The sequence below is a fragment of the Mchenga conophoros genome, linkage group LG8 (genome assembly GCF_057382185.1).
Source record: "Mchenga conophoros isolate Kocher_MC1m ecotype Shallow Benthic linkage group LG8, M_conophoros_male_GT1.1, whole genome shotgun sequence".
In the NCBI taxonomy this organism is placed as follows: Eukaryota; Metazoa; Chordata; class Actinopteri; order Cichliformes; family Cichlidae; genus Mchenga; species Mchenga conophoros.
The window spans coordinates 7,816,806-7,834,426 of NC_140533.1; the positions used below are offsets into that span (position 1 = coordinate 7,816,806).

The window sequence follows — 17,621 nt, forward strand, 5'->3', positions numbered from 1 at the left end:
AGTTAGAAGAAGAGGAAAAAACTTCAGTCATACATGTGAGTGTATCAAATTGGTCATTCTTCTTCAACCAAGAAGTCAGCCAATCATTTGCATTTTATAGGGTAACTAAAAGAAAATTCTAACATTACAATAAAAAGTTGCTGAAATGTTGCTGCCTTTTAACATTTTGAGGTCTAAGTCATCACTGGTGTTAAATCCTGATTCTAACCCTTCCCTTAGGGCTGGGATTAGTATGGAGGTCTTTGATAAACATCATCAGGATCCAACATGGCTAAAAACATGGTGTGAGTTTGGAAATGATCAGTTAGATCATGTAAAGAAGGCCTGATTGCATTAATGAATGCTGTAGATCTGCTCTTCTTCTTTTTTAAGGGTTTCTTTGGCTGTTTTTGTAATGAGTGTATTGTACTGTATTACCACTGAAATAACTTTAATTTCATTAAATGCCATATTGTTCAACTGGATTTTTAGTTTGGTTCAATTTCTCACTAGGTTTCTTTCTGGCTTCTTTTTAAACCGTAGACATAATTTTTTACTGTCATGGGCACAAAGAAATGCAATTTATATTCTTTTAAATTGAGCTTTCTTTTTATATCCTCATAACTTTGTTCCCTCTCCATGGTGCTGCTGACTGGGTATTCAGTTTGAAAGCTGCTGCACTCAGAATAAATGGCATTTCTGTCATGAAAGCTTTAAAAGTAAGTGCAGGTAGTTTTTGACTGCCAATCTGAAAGTGGCAAGAAATCACATTTAGGCAAATGGATAAAATAACGTGTTTGAGTGTGTCAGACAGGTTATAGTGTAGATGGAAAATAGAATGGGATCTTTTTGATGAGTAAGAAATGATGATCATTTGTCACTTTCAGTCACTTGATTGCTGCAAAGCTCGGATAGTTCAACACAAATAAGACAAAACCTTTTATCTCCCAGGATTCTAGTCAACTTTGGCATTGTTATACAAACCTGACAATGCTTGATAAGCACCTCTACATAACTTCAACAGGGGTCTCCAAGACAAAAAAAAAGTGCTTCGGCAACTTTTCAGTGATGCACAATAGAAGCTGAATATGTGTTGTGTACACACACATTAAGCTTGAAAAGCTGCACTGCTGTGTGCTGCTCTCTCTGTCTGGACTTTGACAGCTTATACAAACAGACTAAGGTACTGAATACTGGACAATTACACACAGTGACAATGGCAGCACACATATCCACACATGCACCAATAAAACTTGGGGAACTTCAAAAGAATTCAATTGCAGTTTTAAGTGCTGTTAACATTGATGTTCACTGTTAATTATTATGCACCATTTGTTACTGAAGATCTTCAGACTGGAGTGTTGTGTCTTGATGTTATGAATGATCAGAGAAATGCTTCAAATAGGCAATTCAGGTGACCTGAAAGAATTTGAAAAGATCAGTGTCGCTGCCAACAGAGTTTCATCTGCCATGCTGCGACAGAAAAGAAGCAATAAAATGAAACCAACTAAAAAATCTCCATAAGATAAATCTGATATTAATAAATGATAGCTTCTATAGGTCACACTGTTTTGGATTTTATAAAACAGCTCTTGGGATTGAAGATTTTTAATGGAAAAATTTTGATTGATAGTTTTGTTTTATAACTTTCTATCTGCCAAGTTTAAATTTATGTCTTGATTGGCTTACACGGACAGCTTTACAGTACTGTGCAAAAGTCCTGTCATCCATTATTTCTTTAAAATGGAAAATTGGTGCATTGATTTATTAAAAACATACAAACATGATACAGGTTGTGGGAAACGAGCATTTGTACAATTCTGGTGAGTTGAAAGTCAATATTTGGCATCATCATCTTTATTTAGCATAGCCTGAACTGTCTTGGGCAAGCTTTCTTTTAATTTCTTTATGCAGTATTCAGGAATAGCTCTCCAGACTTCTTGAAGGATGTTGGCTGCCTTTTTTGCCATTCTCTGTCAAGATGATCTTACACTGCTTCAATAATGCTGAGGTTGTGGCTCTGGGGGCATCGCTCTATGACTGAAAGTGTTCCATTATGTGTGTTTTTCTAAAAAAAAATGTTATCTAGGTATGGTTTTATCAGTTGGTGTATTGGCGTTGTATGAGTGATGAAAATCTGAGAGTACTCTTCTGTGTTGATATGCCGATCAATTTTAACACTGTCTGAAATGCAGCTCCAAACTCTGATAGAACTTCACTGTGTTTTACAGATACCTGTAGACACTCACTGTTGTACCCATTACATATTGACAATGATTTGAACCAAAAATGTCATCACTCCATAACACCTGTTGCCACCGATTTTTCACCCCAGTCATCATGTTTGGCATACCTCAGTCTTTTCTCCCCATTTCTCTTTCTTAAGAATGCTTCTTGGAAGTCACCCTTCCACTCACAGCATTTCTGATAAGGCTTCAATGAACAGTAGATGGATCAACTGCGTTTCCTTTTGGACATTTGTTGCTTAAATATGCAGAGTTTTTGATAAGTAGTTTTTTTTGCCTGTCATCCTATGTTTAACATATTGTAACAATTTAACAGTTGGTTATTTGCTAAATCGTCAGTTACAAATATACACAACACTAGTTCATCCCTTGAGTTGAGTGCAAGGATTTACTGTTGCAAGGACTGGACTGAAAATGAGTGAAAAAGCAGCCAAAATCCAAAGAACTTTGAAAGCACTTCTGAACACCTGAAGAACTATCGCTTAAGACCACTAAAAAAAAAAAAGCTTACAATAACGTTTGACTCCTGTGAAAAACCTTAAGAAAAAAGTCCAGACCTCAACATTAGTGAAGCAGTGTAGGATCATCTTGACAGAGAACGGGACCAAAGACAGTCAGCATCCAACAGAGCTTTGAAAGTCCTTCAAGAAGCCTGGAGAACTATTCCTGAAGACTACTTCAGGAAATGACAAGAAAACTTGCCTCGGAGTGTTCAGGCTGTGTTGAAGGATTGAATTGCCCTATATAATTTATTTCCATGGATTTCCACGTAGTATATGTTTATCATGTCCAAAGACATGCAGCTTGTGGGGATAGGTTAATTGGATAATCCAAATTGCCACTAGGTGTGAATGTGTGAATGAATGTGAGTGCGAATGGTTGTCTGTCCCTGTGTGTTGGCCCTGTGACAGACTGGCGACCTGTCCAGGGTGTACCCCGCCTTTCGCCCTATGACAGCTGGGATAGGCTCCAGCGCCCCCCGCGACCCTGAAAAGGATAAGCGGAAGCGAATGGATGGATGGATGGATATGTTTATCATTTCATCATTTCCATTTTCCTAACAAAATATAAAGAATTGAGGGGTGACTCATGACTTTACAGCACTATAGGGCATCCTCCATCCTTTTCCCTCTAACCTGACAGCATTTTTGGACTGAAACCAAAAGTACACAAAAATCCAAGCTTCATATTCTTCTTCTTTTTTTAAATTTCCTCTTTGCCCTCTTTTTCTGTGTATTTCAGGTAATGCTGGCTGCTTCCTATTGGTCACTGCTGGCCCCAGCCATCGACATGGCGGAGGATTCTGGGAAGTACGGCTCATTTGCTTTCGTGCCTGTGGCTGTAGGATTTACACTGGGGGCCGCGTTTGTTTACTTCGCTGACCTTGCCATGCCCTTCCTGGTAGGAACTCTGACACATACAGTATTCTATGTTTCCTGGAGAGCACAAAAAATAATCTTGTGGTGATGTGAATGTAGCAGGTGCTGATCAATTCTTAATGTCTGCTTATATGTATTCACGGTCACTTTTCAAAGACTTATCACCACGCACGGGAGCAAGCTATTGATAATTCATGAGGGAAAGAAGAAGAAATGGAGGACATACTGTGGTGTGAATGTGAAGAATTGAGTTCCATGCAGAAATAAACAGAAATACCCACTTAACCTAGATAGGGCATATCTGAATTTGAAACCTTGAGGACTAGGTCAGTGAGGTTAATACAGATGAAATTTCTACAAGGGGCATAGAGTAGCATGGCAGTTTTCTTATAATTAAAGTATTGAAATTTAGTACATGCATACAGATATTCTATGATACAATAGCAGAGAACAGAGCTTTCTACTCACGAAAAAGTTGAATCTTGGCACAGATTTGCCACCCATATTCCTTTGAGAGGTCTGCAGAAATGCCTAATGTTACCTGAGGCAACACATACTTGTTAAAAGGACCAAGATTGTGTTTTGTTCCACTTTGCCTGCACTAGTCTTTTGTGTGGTTTAGATAATAGCATAATTGCTGCTGAGAGCAACTGCTGGTTGAAGAATAGAAAACATGACAGAGAAAATGAGTTTGGGCCAAAGCTAGTAGAATGCATCTCGGAGGATTAATCAATATAAAGTTCTTTGTTGCCTGCTTGGGAACTTTTGTAGATGATGGCATTTGAAATACTTCACTGTTTGCATATTGATACACTTTTTTTTGCCAAAGGCCAGCACACCTGTAAGCCTGATAGACCCAAGAAAAGAGCTTGGGTAACGTAACCATGAAAAACAAATCAAAGCAATATCATGGAACTGGTTCCATTAATGGAGACATTACCCTGACATCTATTACAGTTTCTTTCAGACTATGTTATTTGCATGCTTTTTTCCATAGACAATCAAATTATAAGCTTATTTTTTCTCTTTTTTTCTACTTCTTTCAATGGTATATAAATGACTGACACCTCAGTCAAAACAAACTTTAAGCTAACTTTTTAGCTCACTTTTAGGCTTAATAAAACTCTAAATGGGTAAATATAGAAATGGGTGATTTTAAAATGGGAGCTTAAATCATTTTTGGAGCTAGCGTCAAGTTGTCATTAAAGGAATTGGATTTTTTGGAGCTTTCAATACTGGGAGTGCACTGAGCATAGATAGAGGAGGTAGATAAAGAAGAGATGCACACCAATCAGCCACAACATTAAACCACTGACCTGTGAAGTGAATGATATTGATCATCTCGTTAAAAGCCAGTGTTCTGCTTGACAGCTTCGGGTTCTGGCATTCAAGTGATTATCGCTTTGACATGTACAGCCCACCTAAACATTGGCAAGCACTATCCCGCGTTGGATCGACTCCCCCAGATGGCAGTGGCCCCACCCGCGGCAGATCCCATCATGCTTAAAACTGCTGGAGAACAACTCGAGAAACATGGCAAAGGTGTTGACCCAGCCTAATAACTGCCCAGATTGCAGCTTGAATGAGTGTCAGCAAGACATTTGGAAACAGACTTGATCCACTTGGCTATTGTCTTTATGCTTTAGTCTTCTTTTAGTCTTCGTCCCAAGAAGAATAGATTCACAGAATAAGTTAGATTCACACGAGTGCGACGTTTAGGACAGGAAAAGGTAAATAACTTCAGTCCAACAGATTTATAATGATGGAAAGCTTAATTCTGTAGCTGGTTTGTCATTTATTACTTTGTCAACTCAGCCTATTTCTCATCTTTCTTTAAAAGAAACAGAGAGAATATGAATATGTGTAAAACATTGACAGAGATCTGCAAACCTCTACAAATTACAACAAAGCTGATCTGTACAGCTGGACTTTTATTAACGATCCTTTAACCCTTTCCAAAAACGCCCATGTCTTGTTAATGCAGATTTTTGCAATCTCAAATGATACAAAAAACAGGTCTGAGCCTTCAGACATGCGCCAGCACAGGAATGTGGAGTGACAGTAGTGGAGTGGGGAGATGTGGGATGCGGCCACAACAGTCAGAGCAGCAGAGAACAGCTGTTGCCTTAAGCTCCTGCAGTCACACCAGGACAGAAGCAATCACTTGAATTACATATGAAGGAGTGCATAACGTCGCTGTCATGCACACTCATATAAGATGACACGCACTCGCATAAACACAGCGTTACACACATATCCCTGTGAGGATGACGAACAGTGAAAGCGAGGGTGATGAAAAGCAAAGATTTGGTTGTGCGTCTTTGATCAAATCTACGATGCACATTTGAAAATGTAGAAAACACACAAGGGTTGTATTTTTAGGGTTTGATATTAAGACCATCAGTTAAGTTCAGATTTCATAACCTTCATTCAGTTATCAGCAGAGTTGTGTCATTGTGCAGGATAAAGCTTGACTGTTGTTGCGTGGCATATTTGAACCTCATAATCCGATATTAAAACCTGGCAACTTGATGTGAGGGAAAGGTAATGAAGTTAGGGACCGTCTCAATACTAAGAAATCAGGGAAGAGTAATAGGCTGTATATAAATGATAGACATAGCCTCTGGGTTGGAAAATGGAAGCCACTGTGGAAGCACCTTAAAAGGCTTCAAACCTTCATTCTGTCAAACGGTGGATTGTATAAACGTCTACTGCAAAACAACCCAAAGCTCCCTTGATCTATGGCATCAGTATGTTTTCCTGATGGGTTTTTGTTCTTAAGAGATAGCATACCTTGTGAATGAAAGGCCAATACTATTCTTCGTTTTCAAAGGGAGATCCACCCTCCAGTTTATGCAAAACCACTCAGGCTTCACGAGAGGATTGTGGCCAATTGTCAGCCATCTTTCAGATACAGCCTGCAGAATAAATGAGGGACATTAGAGAACAGTTTTTCTAATTTTCTTGTTTGTGCAAAAAAAAGAAAAAATGCAAATGGTCACGACAGGACAGTAGTATAACAGGGTAGTATAAAAAGGGTTTTTACTTTGAAAATTGAGCAGTTAAATGGCAGATATGACTGGACTTCCTGTTCTCCTCACCTGCTGTGTGCAGACTGACACATTGTCCCATTACTGCTACTGCAACTCCTTTTATTTTAGGATCATTTAACGGTGGTGAATGCTCCCATCCTAAATCAAATGAGATAAATGTTTCTCCTCCTGGAGGAAAAAAAATCATTTCTGTAAGACCAGGACAAAAAGCAATCTACTGCTTGGGAGAAGAGAGAAAAAAGAAACACCTAATGTTATAATTTACTGCCTGTCTTTCACTCCATCACTTCACCTCTTCGCATTTCAGCAGGGGCTAATTGGGCTGCTGACCTTCCTTTCCGTAAGCCACCCATGCAGCAGTTTAATACCTGTACTCCACTGGTAGTCTTAGTAATAGGGCAGGAGATAGCAAGTACAGCAATGGGCAAACAAAAACATTTCTCAGAGCTTCAGCAGGGACATGTTTGTGAAAAGAGTTCAGAGCTGTAAAGACTTTTTAATCTATTGTATTCTCAACACACCATAACACACAGAGTACATTGTAAACTGTAGATAGCTATCAACTAGACAACTCTTTTATGCGCTTGGAAACAACATGAAATACATCCTGGTGTTCTCCCAAGAACACTTTCATAATCTGGTCCAATTTCCTGCTGTAAGACTTATGATACATATATGTGTTCTGAGGTGGGCTCATCAAACTCTTGACAACTTTACAAACCTGCTTGTGGAAATGCAAATCCCAGAGATTTGTTAAAGCTTAAGCTTAATTTAACACTTCCTAATTACCATGTAAGACGACCTGCTGTGCTCGATTTGTGGGCGAGTTTTCTCTACAAACGTGGTCCCTAATTTCACATCATTAAATCCAGGAAATTAGCAGGTGGATACACAGCGTCCCTACCAGTGTTAGTATGAGCGTCAAGGGACCCAAAATAGATAGAAAATGGTTAGTCATAGAACTATAAATACAAAAAAAAAACCTTTTGCTAAAGCAAAGTGCTAGATAATTAGGTGGTGGGCATTCAAAAATCAGACACGGTGAGTGTTATTTCACATTTGAGTGGAATGGAAGATGGTGTTGAACAGCAGCTGTGATGCTGCCTGTTCTTTTTTAACTTCAGGTTTTTTTGTCAAATCTGGTCTATCGGAAAACAGATTAAATAAAAAACCTGAGTGTTGAAACCTTCAGTAAGATCTGGGGGATCATGAATGCAGTGGTTGAGTGGTTGTTTTGGATTAACTTGTCCTCTTAGATGGTGGGGCACTGATAACAAATGGAAAGTTCTTCAGCGTGATCACCCGTGATCAACGTTTGATGAAACGTCTTGATGCTGATGGGACTTGTTTTCCAGAATCCCATTCACAGGGCATGAAGGGTCAACGAGTGGTTTGATGAGTATGAAAATGATGTAACCCATATGCCCTGGCCTTTACACTCATTAGATTAGATGGTGGACAGTTGACAGCAACTTTCCCTTTCAATAAATGAGGGAATATTTTTTGGAAGAATGTTTTCATTGAATCCTTTTTTAAAACTAGAATTTGAAACTATTGAGATTAATAGTCTCTTTTGTGAGTGTCCTTCACCCAGATGGGAAGCAGTATGTAGTGTCATATTAGATGTCATTAACCCTCATAAGACTGGCAACCTGCCCAGGATGTACCTGGCTTGTACCCTATTGTAGCTGAGAAAGGCTCCAACCCTACGTAACCCTGATAAGAATAAGTGAAAGAGGATGGATGATGGAGAAGAAACTGTAGCTGCCAGAGAAAAGAGCATGCAGGTTCAAACCTAGAATAGTGCAAGTGAGCGTTCATACTGCTTCTTTGCCTTGCTAATTGTGTTTGATAGTCTTAAGTGATGAGGCATTGAGTTGGCAGCATGTGGTGGTCCAGTACCCTAAAACATGTTTTTGAGTCTGTCAAACTGAATATTGTGAAGAGTATTGGTGTAAACTGCCCCGCATGCCTGGACTGTTATGTCTTTAGCAAGTAAAGGTTTGGAGTTTCAGTCTGCAAGTGTTTAAAGCAATGTTTTTTAGCAGTTTCTAGTAGTTAGCTCGACCATCTGTCTTGCTGTTCCTGTTGTTCAATCTTACTGTAAAATGGACAGACTGCAGGATCTTTGAATGTCTTGGCAGTCATTTGTCTTCTGTTGATCTCAGCATACATAGAACCACAAGTGGTTCAACCTTTTTGACTTTTGACAAAATGTAGAAATCAATCAGATTTTCAGTCATTTAAAAGCGACGCAAAGAGCCCCCAAGGATCAATGACTCAGCATGACTCCTCTGATATGCTGTGTAGTCAATGGCTTCAAAAGATGACTAAGAGAGAGGCAAAGATACTGCCTTGTATCAAATTTATATTTTAGTGTCATTTATACTATGTGATAGCCAAACGTTTCCTACATCCAGTGTGTGAAATGATATTTGTGACAGGTAAATTACCGCCAGACCCTTAAGTGTTTTCCAGCTCACTGATTTGCTTCTCTGTCTAGATTTCATAAGTGTTCTTTCCAGCCGCAGCAGACAAGTGAAGAGCTCCATAAAAGCCAGTATATCCAAGAACCCATAGTAAGTCCGTGTTGTATGTATCACCTGTTTGTGGTGCTCAGTAAGAGAGTAGGTCTGTTAATGTAGGTTTGCAATTCACACACAAAATAGTTTGTGATTTAGATATGTCTGTGAAGGTTTCACCTCTCATCCGAGAGAGGTGAAACGTCTTCAAGCAACTTAAAGAAGTCCAGATGCTTTTCTTTGCAAGCTCCTTTGACTACGATGACCTGGATGACTGAGAACCTTCACAGACTTTTGTTTTCTTAAACCGTTACATTTGTCATTTTATTCTTCATGGGCATTTTTATTTCTTATTCTCCAGTTTCATAGTTTCTCCTCAGCTCCCTGAAGCTCTCCTTCATTTTCATTTTATCACATATTCGCACTGCTAGTTCAGCCCCCCTCCAACGACTGGCACCATGGTGACAGTAGTGGAAATGTTGGGCAATAGTAATAGCTTGCAGGAAATCAACTAGGAACCTGTGGGGGGCTATCCGTGTTTGGACAGCTGCTGCTGGCCTGACTTTTACTGGCTCTTCAACAAACACGGAAGCTGAATAAGAAGAACAACTGGGAAAGGGTAAGATGGACACAGAGGGGGGGTTTGGGCTGACAGGGAGAGAACGATGACGGTGATAAGGTACGAGATGGGAACAGGGTGACGATGACACAGAAAAGAAGTGATGTTGGCAGACAGCAGGAAGGACCTCACAGAGCCTTTCAGCTTGGTGATAAAACCAAATGACCAAGACAGCGTGAATCTGTTCCAGTAAGACATTTTTCTTCGCATGCATCTTTGCTTTACACCTCTTCAACTAAAGGAATATGAAGGGCATGAATAATAACTGAGTTTCTTAGAATACATTGTTTTCAGAAGCATGTAATGCAGGTTCAGTGTTTATTCATAAACCCTCTGTGGGTGGATTGTTTTTGTTCCATCAAAAAAGCACGAGCTGGAATAATGAAAGCCATAAACCTCCACACCTGCCAAGTAATTGCTGAGTAATTAGTATTAGATTAAATGAGATGGTGTTATTGTTGCAGATGTCCTGAAGACAACACATCTGCTTTCATTATTTACTGATTTATTTGACATTAAATTTCTTTCTCAGCCCGGACAATCACTGCTACAAGCACAATGCACCAGGTTAAGTGTGTCTGAGCAATGAGTGCAAACCAAAGAGCAACCGGGTCCGCCAGCTTCCTCCCACAGTAGAAAAAAAATCAGTTTTCAGTTAACTGGTGTTTCTAAACTGGATTTACTTGAATGTGAATGCAGGGAGGATGAAATAAATGTATGTGAAATGGTGAAGGTGACTTGTAGTCTAGGAATAAGTCTATCCTATTCCATGTTTTGATTAGGGATTATATACAGCTTTCATTATTCCATCCTTCCAACCATCCCTTGTGAAATAAGAATGCAGAATTGTTTTCTATTCTTTGTAGTAGCAATGACGCAAAACAATGAATACGGCAATGTATCATCCCATTATCCCTTTAGATACCTTATCAATACTCTGGTGGTACTGTTCTTGGTTGTGGTGCCAATTATGAAATACATGAGGACAACTGGAAGTTTATTAATTTGTTGTGAAGAACAAACTCACAAAGGGAAAATGACAGAAAGCTAATCACAGGGCTAATTAGGTGAACTGGCACATTATTAAATTTGAAAAACAATTATATTATGTAACCACGGTGATAAAGCACTACATTACTGTGCAAATATTTATATATTTTTCTAGGAAGCTGGGAAATGTGTGCATCAATTTATTGAAACATGTGCAAACGTACATGGGAATACAGTATCTAAGGCACAAACAGTTCTGTCGAGCTTGAAAGTCTATATTTGGTCACTATGATCCCACAATGCTTCAGTAATGTTGAGGTCTGGGCTCTGGGGAGGCCAGTCCTTGACCAATAGTGTTCTCCTGTGTGTTTTTCTGTCCAGATATGGTTTTACTGCATTGTCTGTGTGTTTAGGATCATTGTCATGTTGATGCCAATCAGACTCTTTCCAGATGGTATTGCATGGTGGATCAGATCCCTGAGATCCCCAACAGCACCGGCTGACACACTGCACACCATGCAGAGATAGGCCAGGTTTTTTGTGTTTGTAATAACTGTTAGTGAATCACATTCTTGTTGCAAAAATATGATTTTATGCCGTCTTTTGTATTTTTCACAAATTCATCTGAAGAAATGGGAACAATGATATGTTGTTGTGACAGGCTGCTAGTAACACAAAACTGTCTAATGATACAATTTAAAATTGGTTCTTTGCTAAATTGTCTGTGTAGACACAACACTGGTTCACCCCTTGAGTTAGGTGCCTTTTTATGCTTTAATGATTCATAGTGAGTCAGTGTTAATGGACTTAAGAAACAAACAATCAAAAGCCATTCCTCTGCAAATGATCAGGTCCAATAACAGTTGCAAGAAAGCCTAGCTCCTTGAAGGAAACATGTAAAGAAATTAGGTGTGGTTCAAGACTCTTTCACTTTATTGTCTCTGTTTTTTGGGGGGTTATGTCCTCTATTTGAGTCACTCCAATATCATGACGTGTTTATGATTGTCTTGTGGTGGACTGAGTATCACTATCATGGTAATCGTACTGTGATAATATAACAGTGTTTTACTCTGTGGCCACATTATTTTGATCCAAAGGGTTCATCTCAGTAACATCACCTTACCTTGCACTATTTTTCATGGAAGTCTGACTTTGCTGTGTCGTGTCTAAAATTCTTCCACTTTTTCTCGACTCTGTGTATGAGCCTTGCTCTTCTGCCCTCAGTCTGAAACCAATGTATAGAAACTGACCTGACCTTATGTCAGTAAGAACCTAGGATTACAAATCACCTGTTTTTGCTTTCTTCTGAGTTTTATTAGTAGTTGGATAAACACAGAAATGGAAGTCTTGAATTCAGTTCTACTAAAGCTCTTGTCAGTTTTTGTCCATCTTTTGTCCTTTGGTTGAAGACTAAGAGAGAAGAAATGTTATGGGAGCAAGTCATTGCAGGATTACATGGTTTTAGAAAGCAGTGGCACTTGACCTTGAAAGAATTGATGGAGTTTAAGGCAGGATCAAGAGAGCAAGAGTAATAAGAAAAGGAGCAGAGCGTCCCTGTTCCATTGTCACTCATTGGTTTTCAAACTCTCGCATGTGCTTCTCTAACAATACACATGAAGAGACTCTGATGTGACTCCACACTTGAAGTAACACAGCGCTACTTTCATACCTCCTTGTTCTAACCTGAGCTACCCATCACCATAACAACATATAGCCCTCAGGAATAAAGGAAGTGTTGGCCAGAGGTGGGAACATTACACCACACTGTACAGTATATCACCAGAACTCGGTTTGTGTCCACAGCGTTCAGGGGGCACTTAGCCAAGAGGGGAGGATTAACAATGACCAAAGCACAGCAAACACATTTACTGGACTGGGATTTTTAGTCATGGTAACTCAACGTGAAAGTCCCAAACAATAAATCTCTTTAACAGTAAAATAACACCTCACTTTGCACAATAGTTTTAAAACTCTAGCCTTCAACTTGAGTGACTGGGTGAGAGAGTGACATGGATGCACACGAAATACCAACTGATTCAAGCAAATTTCTTCAGTCGGTCACAAGAGTTGTTTGTAGAAAACTGAACCCATGAAACGAACTTTATTGTGGTCGTCAGTCTGCTGACTTTATTATAGGATTCAGTCCATTAAGATGGACTGTATCTGCACATTTCCATTAAGGAGCCATTAAATAAAAGCATGCTTTTTGCAAATATGAGCCATTCCCTATTCAAATTAGGACGGTTCATTTAAGAAGCATTATCTTCTTTTGGCCTCTCTAATATCACCTACTTGCTTTTCTTTCTCGTGACCAAGGGCCTTAATAAGTAGAGTGTGTTACTAATACAACCATTTATTGCTGTTAACAGGCCTGAAGGTTTACAGGGTATTCTGTGCTGTTGGTCATGGTGGAGTTAAGAGTGATAATGCCAGGTTAGTACATGTTTTTGGTAGGGCACAAACACAGTAAAAATAAACTGCTGCCACAGTACCACACGGTCTAACAGCAGAAATGTCAGTAAAAACGAACAGTAAGAGGAAATCAATGAATAAAACACCCAGCTGAGCACAGATCGATTAAGGAAAGAACTGCCACTCCTCCATTATCTATTACACCAACCCTCTCACACATTTAGTTCCTGTGAAAAAGCTAATCATCAGAATTGTCTCTGAAAATGGGAATAACAAGAGCCTTGATATTCCATCGGTGAACATGCCAGGAAAATACCTTCAAACGCCTTCAGATATGACTGCGGCAGTGGTGGGGCTTGGCCCTAATAACAGGGTCAGAATCACACAGAGCAGAGATCGTCACGCTTCAGTTCACCTAATTGTTACCGATTTAGATTTAGCAGCGTCTTTTTTTTTTTTCAAGAAGGTAGAGCAGAAAAACTAAAAACGTGTCAGTGTGGAGTATTCCTCTCTGTGAATCGATAGAAAGCAGTAGCACCTAGTCACGGTCAGCTTACCGTGTAGAGTGAAAAAGAAAGACATTATGCCCTCTGAGTGTGTCTTTAATTGGTCAAATACAGTCCAAATCACAGCACTAATGTGTGGTGATTTTGTCAGATAGCGTGTGGTTAACAAATCAGAAACGGGTTGAAGAACTCCCCGGCTGTTGCTGTGATACTAACTGAGGCTTTTTAGCTGAAAGAAGCTCTGAATGACCCAAAACATCGAAACATTTACATCCCGGAGGCTTCACACAGCTGTTTCTACTGACAAGACAAATTCAGCTCATACAAACAACAATAAATCAAGTTCATGTTTATTCCTTTCCTCGTATATATATTTATTCTGTGTTTGTATACTCTCTGGATGGGCCATCACTGACCTGGCACATTATGGGCTTGCTCTGATTCTGTTTACACGCATGACCTCACAAACACTATCCCTGCAAAAGAGGACGTCTATAATAATACGGCCATCTGGAGAAGTTCGAACGGAGCTCTTAGCTCCTTTAACTTTTCCTTGTTTTTTATACCACCCACGTTTGCTGTCAAACACTCCCCTCTGTCGTAGAAGGTCCCCGTCCTGTTCTCGTTCAGGCATCTTGCATCTTTATTAACCATCCGCACAGAAGAGCTTAGCTGGCTGTAGTACATTGTTTTGCATGCATAATGAAATGTAGCTGAAATCTGCCTTCCGCTTGTTCACACTGTACTGCATAATGAAGTAAACATGGCTGTTTGGAGAAATTCTCTCCCTGCTTTTTTTTCTTTTCTTTAAATCCTCTTTAGCTGATTTGTTGAGCTTTGATTAGCAGGGACCGTCTTAACATACCACAGGGAATAATGTGGTTAAGCTGACTTGTGATTTTCTTCTTCTCAGCTGTGGTTATTGACCAGTTTGTCATCGGTCTTTGAGCTCAAATCTCATTTGAGCTGGGTATTAGGATTCTAACATAATTAAATACTGGAGGGAATAATTTGTCAAACAGCCAGCTACTTAGATTGAATATACAAGAATGTATTTACAGATAATAATTTTTCGTGTTCTAGAAAAAATTAAAAAAGGAAAATTCTAACAGAAAAAAACAAAGGAGATATTTTTTATGCAATTTTGAAAAATGGAGAGAAGCAAAGATGATGCATGACGAGATAAACTGCACTTATAATTTTTCAAAAACAAGCAATTAGAATGTCATTTTGTGCTCTATTAAACTGTTGACTTCTCTTGAATGTTTTCCTTTATTTTCTGTCATTTATCATGACTAGGGATGGGTATTGATAAGATTTTCACAATTCCGATTCCATTTTCAATTCTGTTTTAACGATTCGATTCTTTATCGATTCTCTTATCGATTCTTCCCCCACAGCCAAATGGCTTTTAGCTAAGCTTTAGCTTCAGCCAAGTGGAAGCTAAATTGGCTAGTCATTCATATGTATATTAGGTCGTTAGCTGGGAATTCTGGAGGGAGGGGAGTGGGGGTGTGTGAATGAGGGGGTGGGGGAGCTGCTAAAAGCTGTGAACTTCCTTTTGTGTTCGTCTTGATGCATTCTCAATCATCCAGGGAAATAAATCTCCAAAAGTCACCAACTTGGAGTGTTTCAGTTTGCCATCTTAGGGAGAAATCAACACACATGGGTGTATGTCCTTTGTTGCTGAGATTTATTGATAAAAACAGTACAAAAAACCAACCATTTGCACACATATTTACAAATAATAATAAAAAGTGAGTGAGTACAATTCAACATTTTCAGCAATCACTCACAATCCTGGCACTGCCATGGTATCTGTAGTCTGCATTTACCACATGTGTATCTTTTGCAGTGAAAACATCGCACAGTGGCATGATTGTTCTTGCATTTGTGTTTGACCTGACACGTGGCTCTTTTTCCAGGGCTAGGTGTGGAGGGTTGTGTCCGAAGCAACTGTTCTTTTCTTGCCTTCTTCGCAGCTACATGAGAGTGAGCCAACTCTGTTGCAAGCGCCACCAGGAAGTCCACCCGTCTTTCCTTCGTCCCGGTGCATGCTTGATACAGCACATGTGCATTCAGTGCTGCCATGTCAATCATGTTATAAAACACGGCAACTGGCCAGCGCCGTGTTCCTTTGCGGACAGTGTACTCCCAAACCATCTGGTCCATCACATCCACGCCACACTTTGTTTTGTTGTAAAGGGAGACAGTGTTTGGCTTTCTTTTGGTGGTGTTATCAGTCTGAACCACGCTGTGCATGCTGCTAAGAATATAGACTGTCTTCTTCCGTTTGGCCGCATACGCCGTCAGCGTGGCAGCAGAGGTTGAAAACACCTAAGAAATAAGATAAATTGTTATTTCCATAGCCCTTTTACACACAATGAAACACATAAACATAGAACCACAAAAGACCTGCAACATACCTGAGTGGTGAATTCATTGCGATCTGTCTGTCTAGTGTATTGAGGAATTTCCCTGCGAATCCTGTTGACTGTGCCGAGGATGGTGGTTTTCCGCCTAAGAAGTTTTTGTGCCAGTGAAAGCGATGTGAAAAAATTGTCCGTGGTAACATTTCTGCCCTTGTCTAGGAATGGTTCCATCAGCCTCATTACTACATTTTCAGAAAGTCTCTCCCCAGTGGGACGATTGGGGAGTGTTATTTGTTATTTGTGGCACCAATCAGAGGCACCAATCAGAGCACTGGTACTATTGTACCAAGGGTATATATATGATACAATCTCACTGTACTTAGCCTAATCCTTAATTGCCCTGAAGAATTCTGTGGTGTACGGACCTCCTCTCCAAGGAAAGAAAATGCAGAGAAGACTCACCACTCAGCAGGCCTTGGAAATGATCCTGACGGAAGTCGACCCTTGTGACTCGGATGGAGAAGACCTAGAAGTTCAGCCGGATTCGGACTCAGAGCTGTCTGATCAGTCTTCCAGTTAGTTTCATTTCATGTTATTTCCTTTTTCATTTCAAACAAGTAAGTGGATGTAGTTAGTAAGTAAGATATTTCAGACATTATTCTGATACAGAGGAGGAGATACTGGAATTATAATTAGTATCTATGCATGCATTTGTGATTTTGTTTGACCTTCCCATTTTGCTCACAATTTGAATTTGTTCACACTGCAGATGAGGAGACTGCTTCTCCACCGAAAAAGAGAGCTTGTTTGGGGACTGAGACAGCGAAAGATGGCACAGTGTGGCGTGAAGAACATGTGGGGACCTGTCTCCCTTTCACCCCAATAGAAGCGTACGCTGCAGATGGAGAGCCAACGGCTAAGGCCAGGAGAAATATCTCGAGTCGCCTTCAGAGCTTCCTGTGTTTCATCACTCTTGACATGCTTCGTAGCATTCAAGAATGGACTATTCAACATGCACAGCAAACGGAGCATGTTCATTGGTTCATGGACCTCCCTGAACTAATGGCATTTATTGCAATTGTGATCTTGCGGGGGGTTTACATGGTGCCATCTGTAAATGACTGCTGGTCAGCAAACCTGGGAAACCCACAGATAATTGGAACTATGGCACGAAACCGCTTCCAAGACATCATGCAACACCTACGCTTTGATGACAAGTCCACCCGCTGTGATCGAGCAAAGACTGACAAGTTCGCTCCACACCTAGCCCTGGAAAAAGAGCCACGTGTCAGGTCAAACACAAATGCAAGAACAATCATGCCACTGTGCGATGTGTTCACTGCAAAAGATACACATGTGGTAAATGCAGACTACAGATACCATGGCAGTGCCAGGATTGTGAGTGATTGCTGAAAATGTTGAATTGTACTCACTCACTTTTTATTATTATTTGTAAATATGTGTACAAATGGTTGGTTTTTTGTACTGTTTTTATCAATAAATCTCAGCAACAAAGGACATACACCCATGTGTGTTGATTTCT

General features: G+C 39.9%; 2 protein-coding genes across 3 annotated transcripts in view; both read left to right on the forward strand.

The window, feature by feature from the left end:
- slc39a11 (solute carrier family 39, member 11) overlaps nucleotides 1–17,621 on the forward strand; it is a 169,203-nt gene that overhangs the window by 29,922 nt on the left and 121,660 nt on the right. For both annotated transcript variants that reach the window (XM_085283799.1, XM_085283800.1), the window contains exon 4: nucleotides 3,468–3,626. In XM_085283799.1, the coding sequence (XP_085139925.1) occupies nucleotides 3,468–3,626 (159 nt within the window). The remainder of the gene's footprint in view (nucleotides 1–3,467; nucleotides 3,627–17,621) is intronic.
- Nucleotides 15,930–17,547, forward strand: LOC146568046 (uncharacterized). The gene is made up of 2 exons (XM_085283801.1): nucleotides 15,930–16,653; nucleotides 16,848–17,547. The coding sequence occupies exons 1-2, from the start codon at nucleotides 16,524–16,526 to the stop codon at nucleotides 17,489–17,491; spliced, it is 774 nt and encodes a 257-aa protein (XP_085139927.1). The 5' UTR covers nucleotides 15,930–16,523; the 3' UTR covers nucleotides 17,492–17,547.

What these genes read in the sequence shown, in the direction of transcription:
- LOC146568046 (XM_085283801.1), top strand. Translation starts at nt 16,524, where the DNA reads ATGCAGAGAAGACTCACCACTCAGCAGGCCTTGGAAATGATCCTGACG. An exon ending in GCTGTCTGATCAGTCTTCCA is followed by an intron (nt 16,654 to 16,847) that starts GTTAGTTTCATT and finishes TTCACACTGCAG; the next exon opens with ATGAGGAGACTGCTTCTCCA.